The sequence below is a fragment of the Symphalangus syndactylus genome, chromosome 14 (genome assembly GCF_028878055.3).
Source record: "Symphalangus syndactylus isolate Jambi chromosome 14, NHGRI_mSymSyn1-v2.1_pri, whole genome shotgun sequence".
Classification (NCBI taxonomy): domain Eukaryota; kingdom Metazoa; phylum Chordata; class Mammalia; order Primates; family Hylobatidae; genus Symphalangus; species Symphalangus syndactylus.
In genome coordinates, this window is record NC_072436.2 from 64279731 (window position 1) to 64303018 (window position 23288).

Sequence of the window (23288 nt, forward strand, 5' to 3'; positions counted from 1 at the left end):
GACTCACACCTGTAATCCCTGCACTTCGGGAGGCTGAGGCAGGAAGATTGCTTGAGCCCAAGAGTTTGAGACTAGCCTGGGCAACATAGACCCCATCTCTACAAAAAATTTAAAAATTAGGCGTGGTGGCACACGCCTGTAGTCCCAGCTACTTGGGAGGCTGAGGTGGGAGGATCACTTCGGCCCAGGAGGTTGAGGTTGCAGTGAGCCATGATTGCACCACTGCACTCCAGCCTGGGCAACAGAGCAAGATCCTGTCTTAAAAAAAAATGTTTTTAATGAAGAAAAAAGAAAAAGACCATCCAGTAGAAAACCGGGCAAGAGACTTGAGTAGGTTCTTCACAAAAGAAGACATCCAGGTGACCAAGAAACAGGTAAAGGTCTCAACCTTATTTCAGTAAGAAAAATCTAAAATGAAGGAAAATGTAATTTAAAGCTACACAGTGAGCTACCACTATTCTCTCACTAGGACGGCTCAAATTTAAAAGATTGGTAATGCCATGTTTTGGTGAGGTACAGAGGAGCAGGAATCAGATACCACTGCTGGGGGAGTGCTGGCTGATAGGACCATGCTGGCAGCTTGGTGTTACCTTTTGGGAGGGAACATACATGGGCCCTGTGCAGTGTCATTCTTGGGTGTGTGCCCACCAGAGATGTGTGCACGTGAGTACCGAGAGCCTGCACCATGGTGCTCAGCACTGGGTGTGTGGCCCCCAGAGGAAGGGCAGCCCATGTGTCCATCAGCACTAGAATGAACAGTCATTGTGACAAATTCCCAGGCGGAATGTTATATGGTATTGAACATGAACACACCCCTTTACAGGAAACCATTTGAGAAAATCTCATGGACATAATTTTGGATTAGAGGCTGGGCACGAAAATAAATATACTGTGTAATTCCTTTTGTATAAACTTTCAAAAACATTGGCAAAGATAAAGTACCAGGTTTGGGATGCATTCTTTGGCAGTGAAGTCTTAAAGAAAAGTAAAGAGGTAGTTTCATAAAATTCAGAATAATGGTTACCTTTGGTGGAAGGTAGTAATGGGAAGAGCACAAACCTCTCCCTAACATTTACTGAGCACTTACTATGCATTAGGTACTATTTCATGTGTTTTAGAGATGATGAAACAGGGGCAGAGAGGTTAGCTAACTTGCCTAAGCCGTGGCTGCAGGATCAGAGCCTGGCAGGCTGGCTCCTAGTCCCTCCCTGGGCCTCACCTGAAACTGGCGAGGTGAAAGTGCCTCATGCGTCTCAATGGCAACACGAAGCGGGTGTAAAAACAGCCACACCTATTATAGTACCTATAATATTTTAAAGGAAAATGCCCAGAAGGTTTTTGTTTTCTCTCTGACTTCTAGACACCCCCAAAATGAGCCCCTGCCACCTCAGTCCCATGAGCCCACCTCCATCAGGAAGGGAGCACCCAGAGAGCAGAGGTCCTTAGTCGGCTCTGATCATAGCTGGGGCCCTGGGCCCAGAATAAGGCCTCTGGAAGTGCCTCCTTGTACATGGAGTGACTGAGTGGGCACTGACTCCACAGCAGTGAGAAGGGGTGTGGAGTGTGTGCCCAGGCCTCAGTGGAGACACAAGAAGTACCAGGGTGGGCAGAAGTCTTTGGCACAGTCTGGGTTCCCATGCCTCCTCCTGTCCCCTCTCAAGCCTGCCACCCCAGGGCTTTGAGCTCCATTCTTTGAGCACCCTCAGCTGGACACGCCCTGTTCTCTGCCCTGCACCTCCCCCATGTGTCCTCATGTGCCCGTCCCCTGCCTTGTCCTTCCCAAGGGCCACAGATCGTGCTCAGCGTGTATGGACCAGATGTGTTCGGGAACGATGTGGTTCGAGGCTATGGGGCCATGCATGTGCCCTTCTCACCTGGCCGGTAGGTCCTCATTCTTACCTGGGCCCTGGGCAGGGCTTGTCCTAGGACAGACCTCACCTCGTTTTCTGTCTTAGGTTCAGGCTGGGAATGCTCTGGGGTCCCTAGGGGCCTGGGCAGCTCAGCCTGGTGGCCAGGGGGGTTGTAGCCTGTATTTGGGAGAACCTTTCGGATGGGTGGTGCCAGCCACACACCAGGTAGGTTGAGGAGGTAATGGGACCCAGAAAAGAAAAGACCCTGAGGGACTCTGACCTCCATGAGGCTGTCTCCTGGCGCTCAGCACCTTGCCCAGGCACAGGGGTGCTCAGTTAGCACAGGTTGGATTCGTTGATATTGGCCCTGACTTGGCCCACGCTGCAGCTGCACTGGCCTGATCTGAGGGTTTCTTCTCCCTGGAGGCTCAGAAAGGTCTGTTACTCAGCATCTCTGTCTGCAAAAACATTTGTTTCAGGCACAAAAGGACTATCCCCATGTTTGTCCCAGAATCTACGTCTAAACTGCAGAAGTTTACAAGGTGAGTCTTGTACCCATAACCCCAGCCCCTCCTTCTGATCTACTGGATGAATGGATGTCCCATTCTACCCCTCAGTTTGTGCCTGGTCGCCTCCTCAGATCTGCAAGCTGCTCCACCCACTGAGGACAAATAGAAACAGGTCCCCTGGGAGTGCTGAGTCATGGGGCTCCCTTCAGCCCTGTTCTAGCAGTAGAAGGCCGGGCGATTTTACCCTGTGCCCTGTGAAAAATCTTTGTGTCAGATGGAGCAGAGGAAAAACTCTTGTCAGATGGGAAAAATGCTCATGACATAATGTGACATTAAAAGGTGGGAAACGAGAGGATATAGCAGTATGAGTCAGACACCTTGGAACAGTAATCATGATAAATGCCTTTACATGTGGGAGTCTCTGGCCAGAGCTGACATTTGCGCAGAGGCTTAGTGTGGAGGGAAGAGCCGGGGAAGAACATCAGGCACAGGGAACAGTGCCTGCCAGGCTGAGGAGAGCATGAGCTTAGCATGCTAGAAGAAGCCAGGACGGCAGTGTGGCCAGGACAGGAGTGTGGCCAGTAAGTGGTAAGCCAGGCAGAATGGGGGAGACATCAGGGAGGCTGGCAGGGGCCAGGACACAGGGCCTGCAGGGAAGGCCCAGGGGATGCCTGGATGCAGCCCCAGCAGGAAGGCCTCTTACCCCTGCCCACATCCAAGTGAGAGCTTAGAGGGCCAGCTGGGCCCTGGCCTTCTGATTTGAGGCCCATTAGCACAGTTGGGCAGCAAGCCTCTGCCGCCCCCAAGCAGATCAGTGAGGCACAAGTGGAACATAGAGGACTCCCTGGGTTCCAGGGCAGCAGCTGGCAAGCAGCCCCTGTGAGCCTGGCCAGTACTGGGCATGAGACCAGGCCAGAGCCCTGCTGGGTGGAGGGACAGCATCGTGCCCCAGGGCCGAGAATGCTTCACTGAGTTCTGAGAGCCATAGAGGGGAGGAAGGGCAGGGTCTCCGCTGGCCTCAGCCTGAGAATTTGTGTGCCCATTGCCCCTAGGAGTCCTTCTGGGAGGCCACCCTGTGGCAAATGATTTCTTTCCCAGATGACCTGGGCCAGTATCACCGGGAGGTGACAATCCCCATGCCACAGGCTGTCAGGGAGGCAGTGAGGCAGTGCCCATCAGTGGGTTGGGAAAGCCTAAGAGATTGGGGACCCACACAGCCATCCAGGCTGTGTTGTTCACGCTGTTCCACCGCCCACAGCTCCAAGGAGGACTTTGGGCCTCCAGGAGACAGCTCGCTGAGGAAAGGGTTTCACAGCCCCTGTGGAGGGGCTGGCAACTGGGCAAGGCAGTATGTGCTTGGATTACAAAAACTGGGGAAAGGTCTGATTAGTGAAGGCAGTTTGATTGGCAGAATCTTCCCAAATATGGAGGCTCCTTGCTCAGGCTAAGACCTCGGTCATCCCCACCCCTCTCCCAGCCTCTCCCCACATCCTCCAGCGCTGGCCTAGGGCCTGCCCCAAACACTCTTGGCCCCTGTATTCATTTCCCACAGTGGCTGCTGCAACAAAACACACAAACGTGATAGCTGAAAACAGCAGAAATCTATGTCCTCACAGTGCTGAAGGCCAGAGTTCAAAATCCAGGTCACTGGGCCCAGAAGAGGCGCCACAGGGCTGTGCTCCTTCCTGAGGCTCTAGGGCAGACTCTGTTTATTGCCCTTTCAGTTTCTGCTGGCCGCAGCCTTCCTTGGCTTGTGGCCTCATCACTCGAGTCCCTGCCTCTACGGTCACAGAGCCACCTCCTCTGTCTCTCTCTCTGATAAGGATATTTGTGATGGCCTTTAGGGTCCACCTGGATAGTCGCCTCAAGATCCTTAGCCTAATCATATCTGTGCAAAGTGCACATGACCCTGTTTCTCAATAAGGTCACGTGCACGGTTTCCTAGGACTAGGATCTGCTATCTTTGAGGGGCCGTCATTCAGCCTGCTGGAACCCCTCCAGTCTAGTCTTCACACAGCAAGAAAAACGGTGTTCCTAAAACACAATTGGGGCCGCATCCCTCCCCTGCTAGAACCCGCCTCTGTCAGGATGAACTTCAACCAGAATGCTGCCAGGCCGGTGGTCAGGCCCTGCCCACCTCATGGCCTCTGCCCGCTTGCTTCCCATCTACCTCAGTTCCTCCCGCCTGAGGGGTCCTTCCCTGCCTCAGGTCCTTGCCTGGAACGCTTTCCCACGACAGCCTGTCTTGTCTCCCCCACCCCAGCCAGCTAAGCAGACCACCCGGGCGGACCCCAGGAAAGAAATTCAGTGGGAACGGGAGCTCCATGTGAGCTCCGGGATGGGATCTGCTGGGCGCAGTGGGGACATGCCCAGGCCCCAGTCCTCACACACAGCCTCTTGTGAGATGGGTGCTGTGAGAGTCTTGCTCTCCCAAAGGAGAAACTGAGGTGCAGGGGTTGTGGCTGCCCATCCCTTCCCCTTGGGGAGTGCCCGCTGGCTTTGACTTCCTGGCTGCCTCCTTGGGGTTGGGGGCTGGTGGGCAGCGCTCCCTGGCTGTGGTCTCCACAGGCCAACTCTGCGGCAGCCGAGAGCCCCTCCCTGGCCTGGGCCCCTCTGCAGCAGCCCCAGGTGAGCGTTGGTGCCCACCTCAGAGACGGAGAGGCCGCGGGGAGGGCGGTGCGTGGGCTGTTGCATCAGCACAGTTGCCAGCGACCCTCGGGGCCGGGTGTGTCCGTGCGGGGGGGCCTTGGGAGCTGTGGTGCAGAGGAGGCGCGGCCGCGAGTCCCGGCGGGGCGAAGCCCGCGGCTGCTGGACCCACCCGGCCGGGAATAGTGCTCCTGGTTGTTTCCGGCTCGCGTGGGTGTGTCGGCAGCGGGGCCTGACACCCCCGGCCTCCTGGCCTCCTGCCTGGCCCGACTGGGGTCTGGGGCTGGGGAGGGCGCATGCTTGGCCTGATGGCTGCATGCCGCCCCTGGCAGGGCCTGTGGTGGGTGCCAATATGGGAAATGACATGTCCTGGACCCCACACTAGTGGGAGGTAAGGCTGAGGAGCCTAGTTCTGGCCCTTCTGCCCATCCCACAGACTCTTTGGGTGGGACCCCCTTCCAGGGAGGCTGGAGGGTCACACTGTCCCCTCCCCTCCCCCACCTCAGCTGCTGTCACTTATTTCTGGGGGTTCAGGCAGCACCCCCACCCCAGAATCTCCCTGAGCTCTCATTCCCAGTGAACCAAACCCATGGAAGCCAGAGATGGAAAAGCCTAACCGGCCAGTGGAGGCAGCGTGGCTGCAGAGCACATGAGGCCTGGCCAGGCTATGTGACCCCGGCAAGGGACACCCCATGCTGGAGCCCAGCCACCGGGAAGGCTCTGCTTAGGGCCTTACTCCTGGTGGGGGTGGGGTGCGGTTGGAGCAGGAGCGCTGGTTTCCAAACTGAGGAGAGCCCACATCCAGCATCGTCCAAGGCCAGGAATGCCCAGGTGGGGCCCTGCTCACCTGTGTTCTTCTGTGTTCCCAGCTGGTTCATGGGGCGGCGGCCCGAGTACACAGACCCCAAGGTGGTGGCTCAGGGTGAAGGCCGGGAAGGTAAAGCTCCCTCCCCTCCCTTACCCCCAGCCCCCAGACAGGTTAGAGCCTGGGAGTGGATGGGCCCAGGGTTGGGGTGAATGCCGGGGACCTGCCAGGCACATGGGAGCTAGCCCACAAATGTTCCCAGATGAGGGCCTGGTTGGAGCACAGAGGGTTTGTCATGTCTGCCTGTCCCAGCAGCCCCTTTACCTCCCAGTGAGGGGCTTGGGTCAGGCGCTGTTGTCCCCATTTTACAGATGAGAACGCTGAGGCTGAGAGATTCCCAGATCAACCTGGGTCTGTCTCTGCCCCAGCCCAGCCTGGCTGATGCTGCCCTTCTGTCCCCAGTGACCCGTGTCCGTTCTCAGGGCTTTGTCACCCTCCTCTTCAACGTGGTGACCAAGGACATGAGGAAACTGGGCTACGACACTGGGCCTTCTGACACACAGGGTGTGTCGGGGCCCAGCCCGCCCCAGAGCTTCCCCCAGTGAAGGCTCCACAGGCTGCAGTCTCTGATAATGAAGAGCTGCCTTCCCGGAGTCAGCTGCTGGCCATCGGCCTGAAGGGCACCCTGGTGGCCAGAGCTGGGAGCACACAGAATGGTTTTATATAATAAAGTCTCATTTTCAGAGAGCCTAGGCCTGGGGCTGCCTTCTCTCCTGTTTAGCCCCTCCCCCACAGGAGCTGGGGGCTCTTGGGCCTTTCCTGGCCCCACTTCCAGGGCTCTCCCCGTCCCTACCCCTTGTGCCATGGAAGCTGCCAGGAGACCAGACCGTGCAGCAGGATGGCATGTGGGATGGGAGCTTTGACATAACCAGGTTCTGCCACTCAAAGCTGTGTGGCCTTTTCTATACCTCAACACGTTGTTCCTTGAACTGGGCATGGCACCCTCCTTAGAGGCTTGGGGTTAAGTAGAATCACTTGCTCAGCCATGCTCCTGGCCGCCAGCCTCCCTTGGCAAGGAGAGAACCCTGTTATTGGAAGCTGGATGGTGAGGTACCTGGGGGATGGCAGACCCTCAGCCTGCCCACTCCCCTCTCTGCCCCCCTACCCGCAGTCCAAGGATGGGGGCTGGAAACCTCTCAGAGGTGGGAGGCCACTGGCTGGGGTCCAGCTTTCTGGCAGCCCCTTGGCAGGAGAGGAAGGTGAGCCCCCTGGCTCAACACCCTGACCTCTGAGGTTGTCCGGGCCCTTCTGGAAGCAGAGCCCCTTCAGCATTACTTTGGGAGGCCCTGGCCCTGGGCCTCCCCACCTTCACAAGAACCCCTGGCACCTCACAAGGCAGCCCCGGGCCCTCTCTGCCCTGCTCTGAGCTTTCGGCAGACATGGTGCCCCAGCCGAGATACTGCCCTCAGCGGGATCCAAGAGAAACCACAGGCTCCTGGCAAACCCCCACCTCCCAGCCTCACCCATGTTGCCCTGGACTGTCATGGGCACTTGCCCTGAGACCATCTGGGCCGACCCTCTTCTGGCGTTTATCTCACGAGCACTCCCCTGCCCTCCCCCCAACTCACTGTGCGTTCTGAAACTCATCATCTGTTGTCAGCAAAATTCCTGTGATTCCGACCATCTTCTCGGAATAGGAAGTTCCCTCTGCCTTCTGGCCTTACTGAAGCCCACTCAGTCCCCTGCAGCCCTCTTAAGTGGAATCTTTTTCCTCCCACTCCCCATGTGCAGTGAGCCTAGAGCAGGGGTGTATCCTTGCCTCTTCCTCAACCTCCTCACTTGGAACAATCTTCACCTCTACCCCTCACAGCCAGGCATATCTCTTGTTACTGGTGAAGGCACTGCCTCCGAAGTCTGGATTGGGGCATCCCTCCCTCAGTCCAGGCCCTCACTCATGTGGTGCTTCCCTGTGCCCTTCAAACCACCAGGCCCTCCAAGCTCCTGGCCCAGCCCCTTTTTGCCAACCATCAGCCCCTTTTTCCTTGCTTTCCTCCCAACCCAGTATAGAACTCCTGGTCATCTGCATGCACTTCCCATAGTGCCCTCCATCCTTCATTTATGCTCACCTGGCAAGGTCTCCGCCCTGGTGACAGCCAGCTGTTCCTTCACCTGCCCTGCACCTGTCTGAGCCCCCAGAGCCGCAACGGCTCGCGTTCCATCCATGGCCCAGGTCTGTGTTTCCTTAGACAACTCCCTCATGCATTCTCTGAGGAAACTTACAGCCTTTGTCTCTTCAGACTTCCAGCACCCTCCCTGCCAGCTTAGCTGAGGTGCTCCCTTCTGTTCCCACAACCACCCCACATTAGCTGCCTTCCTGACCCTACTTGAGGACATGCCTTGGGTGTGTGGGAGATACAGTGCTTTCAAGGGTCTTCTCCCCTTCTCCCTCTATCGTGAGTTTTCCTGCACAGGCTCCTTCACACCAGCCTCCACATGTGCCCCACATGTGTCATGGGATGACACAGAGCAAAAGCCCAGTACCCTCAGCTGCTCCTGTCCTCTGCCCCATTTCATCACAGCTCCCCGGAAAGCTGTCTTCTCTGTCCATGGCCTCACCTCACCCAGGGCACTGGCCTTGGTCCACATCAAGGGGACCTGAAGCTTCCCTGAAGCCTCTAGCCTGTGGCATGCACGTCCAAGCCTCAGGCCCCATTTGTCCAGCCTGTCAGCAGCTGGGAAATACTAACTCACCCTCTCTGGTTATGTTTAATTTTCCAGTTTTTCTCAACATTACTGAAATGTCTAAACATGGAAAAGTTGCCATCATTTTACAGTGAACACCACATACCCACCACCTAGATTTTACCATTACCAATTTCCTGTTCCATACTTGTATATTCACATATATCCAACTATTCATCCCTGCTTCAGTCCATCCTATTTTTATTGCATTTCAAAATAAACCACGACATCAGGACTCCGCCTTCTGTATATTTCAGCACACTTATACCATTAACCAGAATCCAGTGTCTGGCTTTAATGTGTTCTTTAGAGGGGACATTTACATATAACAAAATGCGTAACTTTTTTATTTATTTATTTTTTTTGGGACAGGACAGGGTCTTACTCTGTCGCCCAGGCTGGAATGCCACTGCAACCTCCACCTCCCGGGTTCAAGTGATTCTCCTGCCTCAGCCTCCCGAGTAGCTTAAAATTACAGGCACCTGCCACTGAAGCTGGCTAATTTTTGTATTTTTAGTAGAGACAGGGTTTCACCATGTTGGCCAGGCTGGTCTTGCACTCTGGACCTCAGGTGATCTGCCTGCATCAGCTTCCGAAAGTGTTGGGATTACAGGCGTGAGCCACTGCGCCTGGCCCAGAATACTTTAAGAATGCACAACCAGGCCGGGCATGGTGGCTCACGCCTGTAATCCCAGCACTTTGGGAGGCTGATGCAGGCGGATCACCTAAGGTCAGGACTGTAAGACCAGCCTGGCCAACATGGTGAAACCCCGTCTACTAAAAATACAAAAAGTTAGCCAGGCATGGTGGCAGGTGCCTGTAATCCCAGCTACTCGGGAGGCTGAGGCAGAAGAATCGCTTGAACCTGGGAGGCGGAGGTTGCAGTGAGCCAAGACTGCGCCACTGCACTCCAGCCTGGGTGACAGAGGGAGACTCTGTCTCAAAAAAGAAAAGAATGCACAACCCAGCCCCAAAGGCACAGAAATGTCACTGTCACTTCACAAAGCTCCTTGCATCCCTGCCCAGTCAAGGCAAGAGATGATGCAGTGAGATTTAGAGGCTGAAGGCACGAGTGCCCAGGAACCCGGAATGGGGGGGAGTTGGGCATCTGGGACCCCCTCCATGAGGACAGTCGAGGCATACGGCCTGCAGGTCCACACTAACTTGCTGTCCATGCTGTCAGCCACTGTCACAAAGCTGCATGTTCACCAGACTATCTCCCTTTTCTCCTGGCACACCAGAAGACTACATTTCCTAGGCCCCTTGTATCAAGGTGGGTCCATTTGAGTAGTCCTAGCCAAAGCAAAGTATGAAAAGGATGTTCACCACTGAGAGGTCTGACCCACTTCAGGGTCGCACAAGCACTTCTCCTCGTTCTTGTCCATGGCACCCTTTGAGGCAAGCATTGAAGACAGCAGCATCATAAAGGAGGAGCCTGGGTCTGGGCACCCCAGCTTGCAGAGCACTGCCAGGAACATCTCCATTAGGCTTTTTGTGAGTGAGAAACACTCATAAGATACTGTGCTCAGCCAATGAGAGCTTGGGGTTATTTGATCCTGTGTAGCCTATTCTATTGCAAATGATATGAAAATCAGGAGTGGGTTTCTGCTGTAGCCAAAAAACAGAAAAAACAAACTTGTTGGCTAAGCAGCTGCGTAGCAGGCAAAAAGAATACAGCTCATAAGATGGACAGCAGGAAATCTATATTATGCAAGTACAAGACATTTGCTAAGACTCTCATGCTAACTTGGGAGGCAGGTTATGTGCCCCAGAGACAGCAGCTCTAGGGGAAAGGGACAGACCAGATAGGATGTGCAGTGTGAGTTGGCTACTGTTGACTGCATTTTGGAACGCTATCACAGTAAGGAGGAAAGAACTGGCTAGTTTGCAAGCAGAAATGAAAGGCAACAAAGAATCTAAAAAAAATTAGCATCAAAAGGTTGCAAAATACTTTCTTGAACTCTAATGAGAAAAGATAAGATTCAAAATTGCTTTCAGCAACAAAGGCATAATAAAACTTCTCATCTGAGCAAAATAACTTGGTCTTTTGGTAAATATGGAATTAAGGGGGTGGCTCTCCCATCATGATCCCAGATGGCCTCATGGTAGCTACCATTAAGTTGAGAGAAGCATGGAGGTAAGGCAGCAAGGAAATAAGGCAGCTTATGTCTAGGAAAGAATTTTATGTGTGTACTTGAGTTCTCTATTGCTGTGTAACAAATTACCCCAAAACTTTGTCATTTGAAACCACTATCATTTATCACTCATGACCCTATAGGGGACTGGGTTCAGCTGGACGGCTGTGCTACACTTGATTCTGGCTAGAGCTATTCCACTGAGCTGACCAAGATGATTACTCACATGGTGGGCTGTCATCTGGGGCTCATGGGGGCTACTGACAGAACACCTCTGCTCTCCCCCATGTGGCCTCTCCATGTGTTTGAAGTTCTCATAGCACGACACGTGGGCTGTCAAGCTCCATGTGCAGGCATTTATCAAGCCCCTCCTGCCATCATGCCACTGGCCCCATCTAGTCATATGGCCACGCCCATCAGGTGAGGGAGACCACACTGGGAGACAAGGTCCATCAGGGGCCACCAAAGTAACACTCTGACCAAAATAATGCAGTTATTTTTACATGGAACTGATTAGAAGTACAAAGATTGTCACATTTTTTATGGAAGTGTGCAAGGCCCATGAGCCTGGACTGAAGCCTCTGGCTCACTCAAAACAGGTCCTGGCCTGGAACCATCCACCCACAGGCAGCAGGTGAGAAAGCTGAGCTTGGCCCAAAAGCTGCAGCCAAGGGAATACAAAAAAAGGCCAGCTCGCCACCAGGGGGCAGAGCCCAGAGCAGGGCACCATCAGGTCCTTTCCTTCCTCACCGCAAGGTGACCTCAGTCTGTGCGGCAGCTTCCAGCACTGTGGGGCGTCTCCCATTCTCTGCTCCTCCAAATGGAGCTGGACTGTGGGTACTGACCCCTGCCCCGCTTTGTTATTGTTGGGGGAAGGGCACAGATCATAGGTCTTTCTAGTTTATAGGCTATGTCTGCCTAGCTGGAGAAGGCTCTGTACCCCACAGAGCCCAGGACACAGGACCTTACGGCCTGTGTTTGAGAAGAAGACTGAAATAACTCTCTGGGAGCCAGAGTCCACTGTGATCGGGACTGGCAATGTTAACCAAGCCCATTTCCCCACCTCCCGCCCTCTGCCACTAAGGAAGCCTGCACTTGCCCATCCCCCCCACATCTGGATGGGGGCCGAGGGCCTAATTCTGGCACTGGTGTGAGTGGCAGTGAGGCAATTCCAGGCCTGGCTGTAAGAAATCTATGCTTGACCCTTGTCCATTTTTCCCTTCATAGCCACCTTCAGGGCTGTCTGTCAAAGACAGCAGTGTTTCAAGATGAAAGCAGCTTGAGTCCGAGTCACTGACTTCTGTGAGAAACTTCTGCGGGAAGCCGCGCAGACCTGGAGATGTGTTACTGCAGCATAACCAAGAGCATCCCACACACCCTTCTTTCTCTCCTGTCCCCTGCACTGAACGGGCACCCCCTGCCACCAGTCCCTAGCCTCCTAGCTCTGAGTCAAGCTTGTCTGCTTATCCTTGGGTGGACACTGGGAGCCAGGCACTCGCACAGAGAGCAGAGGGCTGCAGGGCAGTCCCAGGCCTCCCTCCAGACTTGTCTCAGGGCCTTTCCAACCCTTCCCATCAGTGTCTCCCAGCCGCCTCTGCCTCGGCCTCGCCTCCTCCCATGACCCGAGCACCTCTTCCACCTCTGCTGCCTGGAGGTGCACGTGTCCTCCCGCCGCTGCCCTCCTCTGGTTGGTGGCTCTGAGGCACAGGCCCTCTGTGTCGGTCAGCTGTTGCACAGCAAGCCACCTAAGAACCAGTGGCTCTAACAGTCCCTTCCTCTCAGGAACACGCAGTTGGCTGGGCAGCTCCACACACTCCCTCCCTCTGTTGCCCCAGCTGACAGGCAGTGGCTTCCCAGAGCAGCTCTTCTGCAGCATGGACACAAGAGGCAGAGCACAGGAAGATTCTGGGGACCCGGCTCACTGTCACTTCCACCTCATCCAAAGCAGCCTCCACCAGTGACAAGGCTGCATTAAGAGGGCGGATGCAGGAAGGGTAAAGGGCAGTGGCTAGCACTTCCCCCAGCACACCCGTGCAGGCCACCAGTCTCAGCACCTCGCAAAGGGCAGGCCTCCCACCCCCTTTCCCTGCGGTTCAGGGGCAACCAAATGCCCAGCTCACACGGGCACTAGGACCAGGCTGGTGGCCTCAATAACTGCAGACCAAGCTCCACAAGAATCGGCTCCCTCATCTCCCACCCCTCTCCAGTGGCACAGGACTGATGAAGACGGGGTGGGAGAAGGACACAGCCAGAAACTACATCATGGTACAAATGATAAATTATATTTATACAGTAAGTAAGTATCAACAGTCAACACAAGTTCAAAACCAGCCACCAGCCTTTGGGACTGAGAAACAGCTGGGTGACTTCCTCTACCACAGTGCCCATCAGGAGGGAGCACGATGGCACAGGTGCAACACACGTGGCAGTGGCCGGTGGCTTCATGATCAGTGCAGTGGGCAACAGGGACATGCACTCGGGATGGCCCGTGCCAGAAGATGGGGCAGGGGGCTGTCTTCTTGGGTCCTGGTGGCACAGTGGCTGTCATGTTGGGGCCTCAAAGTCGCATCGTGAAGGGCTCTTGTTACAAAAGAATCACTGACCCCAAGTAGTCGAGACTGGTCTACTGACCTGTAAGGCTGGCCCAGACCCTGCACCGTCTGAAGGAAAGCACCTTGCTGGGCAAGTATCCTGCCTCCCATCCCACTGCACCTCCCCACCCTTCCCCCGGCAGACGAGACCAGCTACCGGCTTACCCGAATGGCAGCGGGAGCCTAAGGCCCAGCCGCAGGCCTGCAGTTCTGGCAGAGGGTGGCTGGTCAGGAACTCTAGACACGGCTCCTGGGACTGGAGAGGGTGGCCTCAGGAACAGCATGAGTGGGTGCAGTCCCCACTCAGAGCCTGCATGTCCCAGCAGCCAAGAGACCATTTAAGATCTCTCCTGTACCAGTGTGAAGGGTAATCTTCTGGAACCAAAGAGGGACTGGCAGGTGGTCGGCTGCCCTTAGAGCTAGAGGTGAGAAGTTCCCATGGTGGAAAAAGGGCCAGAAACATCCACCAGGCAAGCTGCCCAGACACAGGATTGGGGGAATGTCCCTTCCCTGGGTAAAAGCAAGTCTTTTCTGGTCTTTAATGCACGATGTAATACTTTTACAGTGGTGGGTGAGGTGAGGACAGCAGGAGTTTGGAAGAGGGAGGTAATATTAGTGCATGTTTGTTAAAAATCTGTCCCAGGTGAATGACTTTTTTCTTCATCTCCAAAATACAAGAGAATTATTTTTAGATCTCCAACTTAAAAATAATGTCTGGAGTTAGCAGGTAGGTGGATCTGGGCCAGCCCTGGTCCCTTAGCCGCCCACCCCCATCTTAGCCTAGGGACTGTTGCCCAGGGACCCATGGGCACAGAAGCACCCCCCGCCCCACACCCTCAGGACAACTGCCATTTCCACATTATCCCCATCTTTAGCCTGAGCATGGATTAAGACAGAGGAGATCACAGACACACAAGGTTAAAGATGTTTCTTCCATTTCAGATTTCCATTGTAAACAGAAGTCCTTGTTAATCCCTGCATGCCTTTAATAAAAAAAAGGAATTAGTTGATAAAAATTGGTGAGTCACATTCATACATTAGATTTTTTTAACTTTCAGGATGTTGGTATATTCGTAAGAAAAATAGCCTCTCTCTCAGGATCTAGCCAAAAAGGCTGAAAGTCAATCGGTTTAGTAATTCATCAAAAACAGGAGCTAAAGAAAGGAAAAGGCAACTGGAGGCTAGGATTTTTTGTTGCTGTTGTAGTTTTTTTTTTTTAAATAAACATCATGATCTATGTGTAATCAAATTCCCATATTTTCTTCCTATAAAGAATTTGCTTTAGTTTTTCAATAAGGCATTTTTTTTGTCATCCAAACATCTCTTCCTTTTAAAATTTTCTTAGAGTTAAAACCATAAATAAGAGGATTTAAACCACTAAAATGACACGTGCCAATATCTTCATTCAGCCAGACCTGGTAAATTCTATCAAAACTAGACAGTTAAATAAGAACCACGTTATAAAAATATTAGCCAAAAAAAGACTATTAGATAATTCTGCAAACTCAAATATGAAACTGTACTAGGCTGGGCGCTGTGGCTCACGCCTGTAATCCCAGCACTTTGGGAGGCTGAGGCGGGTGGATCACGAGGTCAGGAGATCAAGACCATCCTGGCTAATACGGTGAAACCCCGTCTCTACTAAAAACACAAAAAATTACCCAGGCATGGTAGCGGGTGCCTGTAGTCCCAGCTACTTGGGAGGCTGAGGCAGGAGAATGGCGTGAACCTGGGAGGTGGAGCTTGCAGTGAGCCGAGATTGCGCCACTGCACTCCAGCCTGGGCGACAGAGCGAGACTCCGTCTTGAAAAAAAAAAAAAAACCAAAACTGTACTAAACAAAATATGTGCAAAGGTACACAAGCATAGAGCCACGTTGGGGGTTATGCTCAGATTAGTTTTAAAGCTCGCTCTAGTGGATTTAATTCAAGAGTTGTCCACGGTGGTGGTGTTTACTTTGAACTCACACGAGTCAAAGAAAAATAAAATATGCACAACCACTTCTCCAAAAGGTGTCTTATGGAGCCGGTGCTTAATCGTGTCCACACCCAGGACTGCCTGGGGTGTCCCTAGGGCTGGGGGGTGGGGAGGACAAAGACAAGGCCACCACCCCAAGTCCTGGGCCAAGCAACATCCTGGAGACCCTCAGGCTGAGGCTGGGGGCAAGGGCAACACTGATGAATCCACCTTCTCGTCCAAGGCCTCAGAGGAGCCCTGCCAGGACCTGAGTGCTTTGGAGGAGGTGGTGAGAGGAGGCCAGGCTGAGGGGCCTGCCTTGGAAGGCGAGGGTCTGAGGGTTGGGGCTGTAAAGACAGCCCTTTCATCAGGAAGCTGGAGCTGAAAAGCCCTAATACCCCTAATCCCCAAACTCTTGGATCCCGTCCCACAGACGAGAGTCCCTGCTCTGCATCCTCCAGCACAGGTGCTCTGGGCGGGTCCCAGGCCCAGGCACTAGAGAAGGAAAGGGTTGGTTGTGCCGGTGGCCTGGGCTGCCGATGGGGGGATACCCACACTGCCCACCATGTTCATCGTTGCAGGGCCCAGTGGTGTCAGAGAGGAACCACTGGCCCCCAGAGCTGGCTGTGGGGCCGTGGAGGTCATCGAGGCCACACTCATGGACTCCACTCCTGGGCCAGGCCCAAAGGATGTGCTGGTCCCCAGGACTGGGCTCCCCCGAAGCTGGTTCAGCGTCAGTGGCTGGGGCTGGTTCACTTGGAAGGGGTTAACAGGGGCCGAGGTAGCAGGTGCACCTGGGGAGACAGAAGGAGGGGCAGAGGCTGAGCCAGTCAGGGTGCGGCTTTCTGAGCTCCCAGGTCAGGGACTGCATGCGGGTGTTCTGGTCCCTGCTGTGCCCTCAGAGCCCGTGTCTGCCAGCCGAGTCCATGGCAGACACTAGCAAATATCTGCTGACAGCATGAATCTGCACTTTAAGGATGAGGAGATTGAGGCTGTGAGAAGCCAAGTGATTTGTCCAGCGTTACAAAGCTGAACAAGGCCGTGCCAGGAACACAACCATCTTGGGGCACCCTGGCTCCTCTGCAGGGCTGGCACCCAGGACACCTTCACCAGCCATCAGCTGCCACTGCTCCCTCATTTTGTTTGCTGAAGGGGACATGGGACTGGCAGTGTGTGGCTCATGTGGCAGTGCCCACACTGCACCCAGGGACCCACATATGACACCTCGAAGGCTAGAAGTCCTGCAGTCAAGAAGCTGGTGTAGCCTTGTCTTTCCTGGTGTCTCCAGAATTTACCTCACGCCAGAAAGCCTTTTCTTTGCAAAAGTGTGTGCACTGCCGGCACCAACTCTCCCATGCAGCCTGGCCCTACCCTGTGTGGCCTGGAGAATGGCCCTGTATGTCCAGCAGAATTGCCCAAACCTCCTCCATCTTGGCTGCAGCCCCCAGGGACCATGACTTGTGTGCAGCCAACAAAGCTGCCTCAGGCCTCCAGCCAGGTGCCCACCAAGAGCTGACAGACACAGATGACCACTGGAGCTCCTGCAGGGCCTTCAAGGGCTCTCTGGGCAGAAGAGGCATAAGGCCTCCTGGGACAGACACAGACTCCTGGCTGGCTGAGGAGCCTGGAAGCTAATCTAGTTCCACCCAGGGAACCACCTCCCCTGGGGGCAGCCATGTCCTCACCCATCTCAGGACCTCAGGGTTGGCCAGGACCCAGGAACTCCACACACCTCACTTCTGCCCAAGGGTCCCCAACTTCAGCCTCTGTAAGTTCAGTGGTCATTCTCCTCTCCAAGGTACTGTCAGGGATGGTGGCCCAAGATCCTCAGATCCCTACATGGTGGGGCCAGTCTGGGGCTAAACACCTGAGGGTGACACATTCCTACCCTGGGGGAAGCCCAAGGCCTTGGGGAAACCCGTGAGGAAGGGGGCTGGGGGAACTTCCTAGAAGGGGGTCATCTGAGCTAGGTGTCGAAGGATGAGTAAGACGCTTTCATTAGGGAAGAGGAGGGAGGACATTCCAGGCAGGGGAAACTGAGTATGTAACAGCCTGGGCTTAAGGAAGGGCTCTACAAGCTGAGGGGTGCCAAGGGGCTGGGTGTCACAAGGGTTTCATGCGCAGAGGGAGGGAAGAGGAGGGTGGAACCAGGCCATAATGGCCCTGGATACCCAATTGAACAGCTAGGGGCTTGTCCGGCAGCCAACATGGAGCCCTGAGGGCAGGGGGCAGACTCTGGCACCAGGAGTGGAAGCAAGGGACCTGGAGGAAGGCTTGTACCCAAGGGCTAAGTTACATTTTTCCCAAGAGAGGAATGCTACACGTCAAACCCTGGCTCTTCCTCACCCCCAGCAGCCCACCCTACTCCACCTGTCTTAGAACTGACACTCCCTCAAGGGTCTCACAACAGGGGGTCACCAAGTCAGGGACAGCTTCTGCTTGGTAGTCTCAACTGAGAGGAGAGGAGCTATTTCCTACCCACACCCTCACCACATAACTGACAACAGCTTCCACACCCCACCCCATGCAGCCCTGGTGAGGGCATACGTAATAATCTAGAGTTTCCAGCTAGTCCCACTCCTTCTCCATCACACAGAGGGAAGAGCCCCCAAGAGGCCTGCTGCACACCCATTCCCAGGCACAGCAGGCAATGGATGAAGCCTGGGGTGAGAGCCTACCTGGTGCCAGGAAAGGGTTGAGGGACTGGGCCGGTGGGGCAGGCCTGGTCACCAGTGAGTCCAGGTTCACCAGGGCCGCGTTGGGGCCCAGGAAGGACTCAGGTGTTTTCCGGGCACTGCTGGGCTTGCTTGAGGCGACGGTCAGGGGTTGAGACTCAAAGGGGTCAGGGCTGGTAGTTCCATTGTTTTGGGATGGCAGAGAGGTCACAGATTCGGCTACAAGACAAGGACACATATGGCAGGGTAAGTGTGGCAGGGAGAGCCTAAGACTGTGTACTTAACACAAAACACGGCCTCCTGGGGACATGCCTGCCTGACAGCGCCACGTGATGACACACAGCCAGTCATGGGCTGAGTTAGATAAATCAAGTGTCCACATAACCAAACACCAGAATGCAGGAACAGAGGAATACCTAATGATAAGCAAAGAAAGCTTTATCAAAATACTAAAGCAGGTTACAAAAGAGTGTGTATAGCTCATTCCTCCAGAATACCAAGATGTAATTTTGGGTTGGAAGCTAGGCATGGGCAATTCACTTTTTTTTCTTCCATTTTCCATTTACTAAATTTTCCACAATAAACATGAACTTCTTGATAGTAAAAAGAAAGCAAATTGTTTCTTTTAAAATTCAGCCCATAGAGGCGACACAGGCTGTGCTGAGATAGGCCGGTAGGAATGTGATTGCCACGATGGGATGATTCACGGTACAGGAGTTCTTAACAACAGTCATTCTCTCACTCAGTAATCCCATTTCTAGGAATCTGTCTAAGCAAATAATGTAAAATGTGAACAGGGTTGTAAGCACAAAGAGCTTCACAACAGCATCATTTACAGTAGCAAAACCTGAAATCAACCTAAAATGTCCTCCCCCAAATTAATGAATTATTGCTGAGCCATATAAAGAGAGATTATATAGCAATGAAGTATTTTTAACAAGTTTTAAAGTCATGAGAAAATGTTTTCAATCTGTTAATCCATAAAAGTTGAGGCAAGGGGCAAGACAACTCTGACAATATGAGCTGAGCAAAAAAGACTCAAAAAAACAAAACAAAACAAAAAAACAAAACACCAATAATGCCAGTGCACTCCAGCCTGGGCGATCAAGGCTCACTGCAGTCTTGATCTCCTGGGCTCAAGGGATCCTCCCGCCTTAGCCTCTTGAGTAGCTGAGACCACAGGCAGGTGCACACGACCACATCTGGCTAATTTTTTAATTTTTTTGTAGAGACGGGGGTCTCACTATGTTGCCCAGGCTGGTCTGAAACTCCTGGGTTTAAGCAATCCTCCCACGCTGGCCCTCCCAAGGTGCTGGGATTGCAGGTGTGAGCCACTGCACCAGCAGGGGATAAATGTTTCAAAAGCTGACATGTAACAATGGCCAAGCTGCCTTCTTACTGAGGCACGGAGCAGGAGTCAAGGACAGGTTAGGCTATACTTTGGCCTGCAGAGAAGACACGTGGAATCTTATGAATGCAGCAAAGGAAAGACCCAAAAAAGCAGCACATTCTCAAAGCTGCCTCTGGTCTCCCAGCTGGGAGCTCTTGAACTGAGAGGGGTTAGAGGAGGTCAAGGGGGTCAAGCAGGGTCAACGGTGCCAGGCTGCTTGTACCTCACACCAGGGCCTAGCCAGGCTTGTGGCTACAGTTGGTAGGGAGGGATAAAAGAGAAGGGAGAAAAAGAAGAGACTGGGAGAGAGGTGGTAGGGAAACTGGGGGAGGCAAGCAGCAGAAGCCAAGACAGGAAAGAAAAAAAGAAGTTGCCATGCGTGGCTGGGAGATGTGGCCCAGAGATGGACAGAGGCTGTCACACCCCAGTCCAAACAGGGTGTGTGAAGAATGCATTCTAGGCCTTCTCCCTCCACCCCACCAGGCCCACCTTGGCCCACTGGCTCCTTCCTTCTGCATCCACCTGATATCCTCCCATCCCAGAGGCACACAGGGAAGGAAAACAGGTCTGGAGACTAGACTGTGAGTCTGCTGGGCTGGAGCGGTCACCTGGGAGGTGACAACACAGGGCAGAGGCTGACCCCACTGATGCCCAAAGGTGGCTGTCTGGGAAAAGGAGACCCTCTGAGGAGTGGAAATTGGCAGGAGGAAGGTGAACAGAAACGCTGGATCAGGCCAGAGGTGAGGCCCACTCTGAGCTGAGGAGGCCGGGGCTGTGGAATCTGCAGGAAGCCTTGGGGATCCTAACCTGGAGACACAGTCCTGGGGGACTCCACCTTGTGATCTTTAACTATTGATGTATGAATTCTTAGAATTAGAAGCTTCAGGCTCCCAAGATCAAAATACAAAGAAAATGTAGGAAGTTGAAGGGTTTTGAAAGCTGATTATTATTTCTGCAATAACTGAGCTGGTCAAATGCATGGAGGATTACAGAAACCATCATCACCTGTACATACCTGTTTTTTTTGAAGTCCGAAGGTTGTCAAATTCAGAAAAGTCGTCTTTAATTGTACCATTCAGATTACTGAAGACCTCAAAGGACCCTGGGTGGACACAGAGGCCAGTGACTGGGGGCATCTCACAGGACTTCGTGGCAACTCCACTGCCCAGTGCACACCCTCAGGATGGGCTGGCAACAGGGGCCTCTCCCCGCTTACCCTGCCTCATGGAGAAGAATTCTGAGAGCCAAAGAGGCAAGACAGCCTGGGATCACCAGTGCTCTGGGAGGGGATGACAGGGAGCCTGGCCTCCCAGGACAGGGTGTGGGATGCCCACCTGCTACTGCTTCTACCACCCCCACCCCCAAAGGGAAATGGGTGCTGGCAGTGGTGGAGGTGCATCAAGCTGGGTCTGGTTGCTTGGATGAGGGTCTGTAGGAAGTCACCAGAAGGAAGTGCCTGGAGGCCAGCCTGCCCAGCCCCCCAGGGGTGAGGACAGGACCCACAGGCTGTGGGCCCAGAGCAGTCTCCTCTCTCAACACCCAATTGGAAGCCCCCTCAATTTGGAGGGAGGTACCAGTGCACAAAGCCTGGGAACTCGCACTCACTCGCTCTCACACTGGGGCACCTGGGATCTGGGGATCAGGAACAAAGGCTAAGGGGGAGGAGGGGAGCAAATGCAAGCAAAGCAACAGGGCTGATGCCTAGGAGCCAGCAGTGGCTGCAGGGCCCATGGGCGCTCAGAGGCCAGGCAGGAAAGTGGGTGAGTGAGGGGCTCACCAGAGGCAGACACAGGCTTGGTGGTGGAGACTGCACCCCACGCATCAGAAGCTGTTTTCCCAGCACTGGAGGCAGGCTGCTGTGAAGGTGCCCAGGGGTCCGAGTTCTTGGGGACAGATTGTGTGCTGGCTCCAGTGGGCACCCCCCATGGGTCAATGGAGGCAGCTGGCTTGGTACCTGTTGGAAGGCAGGGTCAGGGCTCAGAAATGCCTTCAGAGGGTCTGGGCAGCTGGGGTGAGAAGGGAAAAGGATACTGCCAGCCACACCAGGGTCTGCGCCCTGTGCCAGGTGAGATAGCCATCGAAAGGGTACTGTTCCATGCCAGCAAAAGTGACACAGCTGGGGCCCAGGGCCAACAACCCTGGGAAGGAAGCATGCTAGGCCAGGATGTCCCAGGATAACCGCTCCCTGTCCTCTGGTAATGACCAGAGGAAGCAGCTGAGAGGTTCTCTCCAAGCTCCCCACCATACAGGGGGCTTGCAAAGGGCTCCTGAGCTCAACCCCACTTCGATGGACTATCTGAAACAAACCTATCTCCCCACAGAATCCAGGCTCCCTCCCCAGACAAGGGGCCCCAGGCAGCCCTCCCAGCTTGGCCCAGGCTCTTGTAGAGGCACAGAGGCATCCTCTCCCCATGTGCTTTGAGTGGTTTCTGCTTTCTGACAGAAGCATATATCAAATGGATGAGTCCTGTATAAAAAGGAATAAAACAAACAGCTACATACTTACCACCCAACTTAAGCAATAAAACACTTTCAAACAGGGAGTGACAAAATCAATTTAGTGGGTCACAACTGGTTTTAAAAAAAAGAACAGAGAAAAAAATTAGAAAAAAAAAACTACAAAAAAAAAAACCACACACACACACACAAAAAAACTATCTAAAACATCTGAGTGCATCTAATGTTAAGTGTCAACGCTGTGATGTGCATCTTTATGTATAGACACAGATTTGTGTATACATGAGTATATATAAAATAAAACCAACATCTCCTTCCTTCTTGCGGAGCACTGCAAGTGTTCAGACACCACTGCTGTCTCTCAGGGACCAGAAAGTGCCTCCCCAATGACATTCCTAACCCAACCACTATGAACTGTTTATTAGCCTTTCTCGTTTCTCCTTCTAGTTTATCTTGTAGGGATATCTTTAGTTAGTTGTGTCTATTTTCTGAATACACACACACACATATATATTATGTATATGTATGTGTGTATTCATTTATTAGATAGGGTCTCACTCTGTCACCCACACTGGAGTGCAGTGGTGCAATCACAGCTCACTGCGCCTCCACCTCCCATGATCAAGTGATCCTCCCACCTCCACCTCCCAAGTAGCTGGGACTACAGGCATGTCACCGTGCCCAGCTAATTTTTTTTCTAATTTTCATCAAGATGGGGTCTTACTGTGTTGCCCAATCTGGTCTCAAACTCCTGGGCTCAAGCAATCCTCCTGCCTCAGTCTCCCAAAGTGCTAGGAACACAGGTGTGAGCCACCATGCCAAGTGCCTATTTTCCGAACTGTATATGAATAGATGCATTCTGTACACATTTCTTTGTGGCTGGCTTTGTTCACTCCACATTTTATTTGAGAGAGTCATCTGTGTTGAGGTGGAGCTGGAATTTGTTTTGTTCCATCTATGAAAAAAAAGTCATGATTCCTCTGTTGAAGGATACTCATTTGGTTTTGCTGCTTGTTCTTGTTCACATGTATACACGAGTTGCTGGGTCATGGGTAACTCTGCCTTCACCAAGGAATGCTACAACTATTTCTACATGGTGGCACGAGTTTATGTTCCGTCCAGCAGTGGGTGCCAGTCTTGCTGCCCCAGGAGTTCCCTCATAACCTCTCTGATGCTTAGTATTAGCTTACTTTCCCACGTGTGCCAACCTGGTGGGCTGAAAAGTTATTTGATTGTGGTTTTGATTTGCATTTCCCTGTTCTTTAATGAGGCTGTGCATCTTTTCATATACTCATGGATCACTCATGATTCCTCTCCTATGAGGTACCAATTTGAGTCTTTTACTGATCGTCCCTTATGGTTACCTTCTTCTTGACTCATCCCAGCAGCAAGGACTAGAGTTCATCCACTCCTCACGGCATGGTATGCAGGGCCTCCTCTGTCGTAAGTCAAGTCTCTGTGGGCTTATTACTGGGCTCTTTACATTTACCTATTTCCGTCCTTGCACATTTTTTTTTTTTTTTTGAGATGGAG

At 53.2% G+C, this 23288-nt stretch overlaps 2 protein-coding genes across 13 annotated transcripts in view; one reads left to right on the forward strand and one right to left on the reverse strand.

Moving 5' to 3' along the window:
* Positions 1-13293, forward strand: part of B9D1 (B9 domain containing 1) — a 26857-nt gene extending 13564 nt beyond the window's left edge. The window contains exons 4-7 of one of the 7 annotated variants that reach the window (XM_055243265.2): positions 1785-1881; positions 2330-2392; positions 5875-5942; positions 6273-6557. In XM_055243265.2, coding sequence (XP_055099240.1) covers positions 1785-1881; positions 2330-2392; positions 5875-5942; positions 6273-6415 — 371 coding nt within the window. In that variant the 3' untranslated portion in view covers positions 6416-6557. Of the gene's footprint in view, positions 1-1784; positions 1882-2329; positions 2393-2467; positions 2712-5874; positions 5943-6181; positions 6558-8380; positions 8792-11914 lie in introns of those variants that run through there. The other 6 variants (XM_055243270.2, XM_055243268.2, XM_055243267.2 and 3 more) reach the window with 6 other exon arrangements.
* The window catches only part of EPN2 (epsin 2), a 99732-nt gene continuing 89391 nt past the window's right edge, over positions 12948-23288 (reverse strand). For all 6 annotated transcript variants that reach the window (XM_063617748.1, XM_055243219.2, XM_063617747.1 and 3 more), the window contains 4 exons: positions 21076-21252; positions 20314-20400; positions 17912-18127; positions 12948-16027 (listed from right to left, as the gene is read on the reverse strand). In XM_063617748.1, coding sequence (XP_063473818.1) covers positions 15729-16027; positions 17912-18127; positions 20314-20400; positions 21076-21252 — 779 coding nt within the window. In that variant the 3' untranslated portion in view covers positions 12948-15728. The remainder of the gene's footprint in view (positions 16028-17911; positions 18128-20313; positions 20401-21075; positions 21253-23288) is intronic.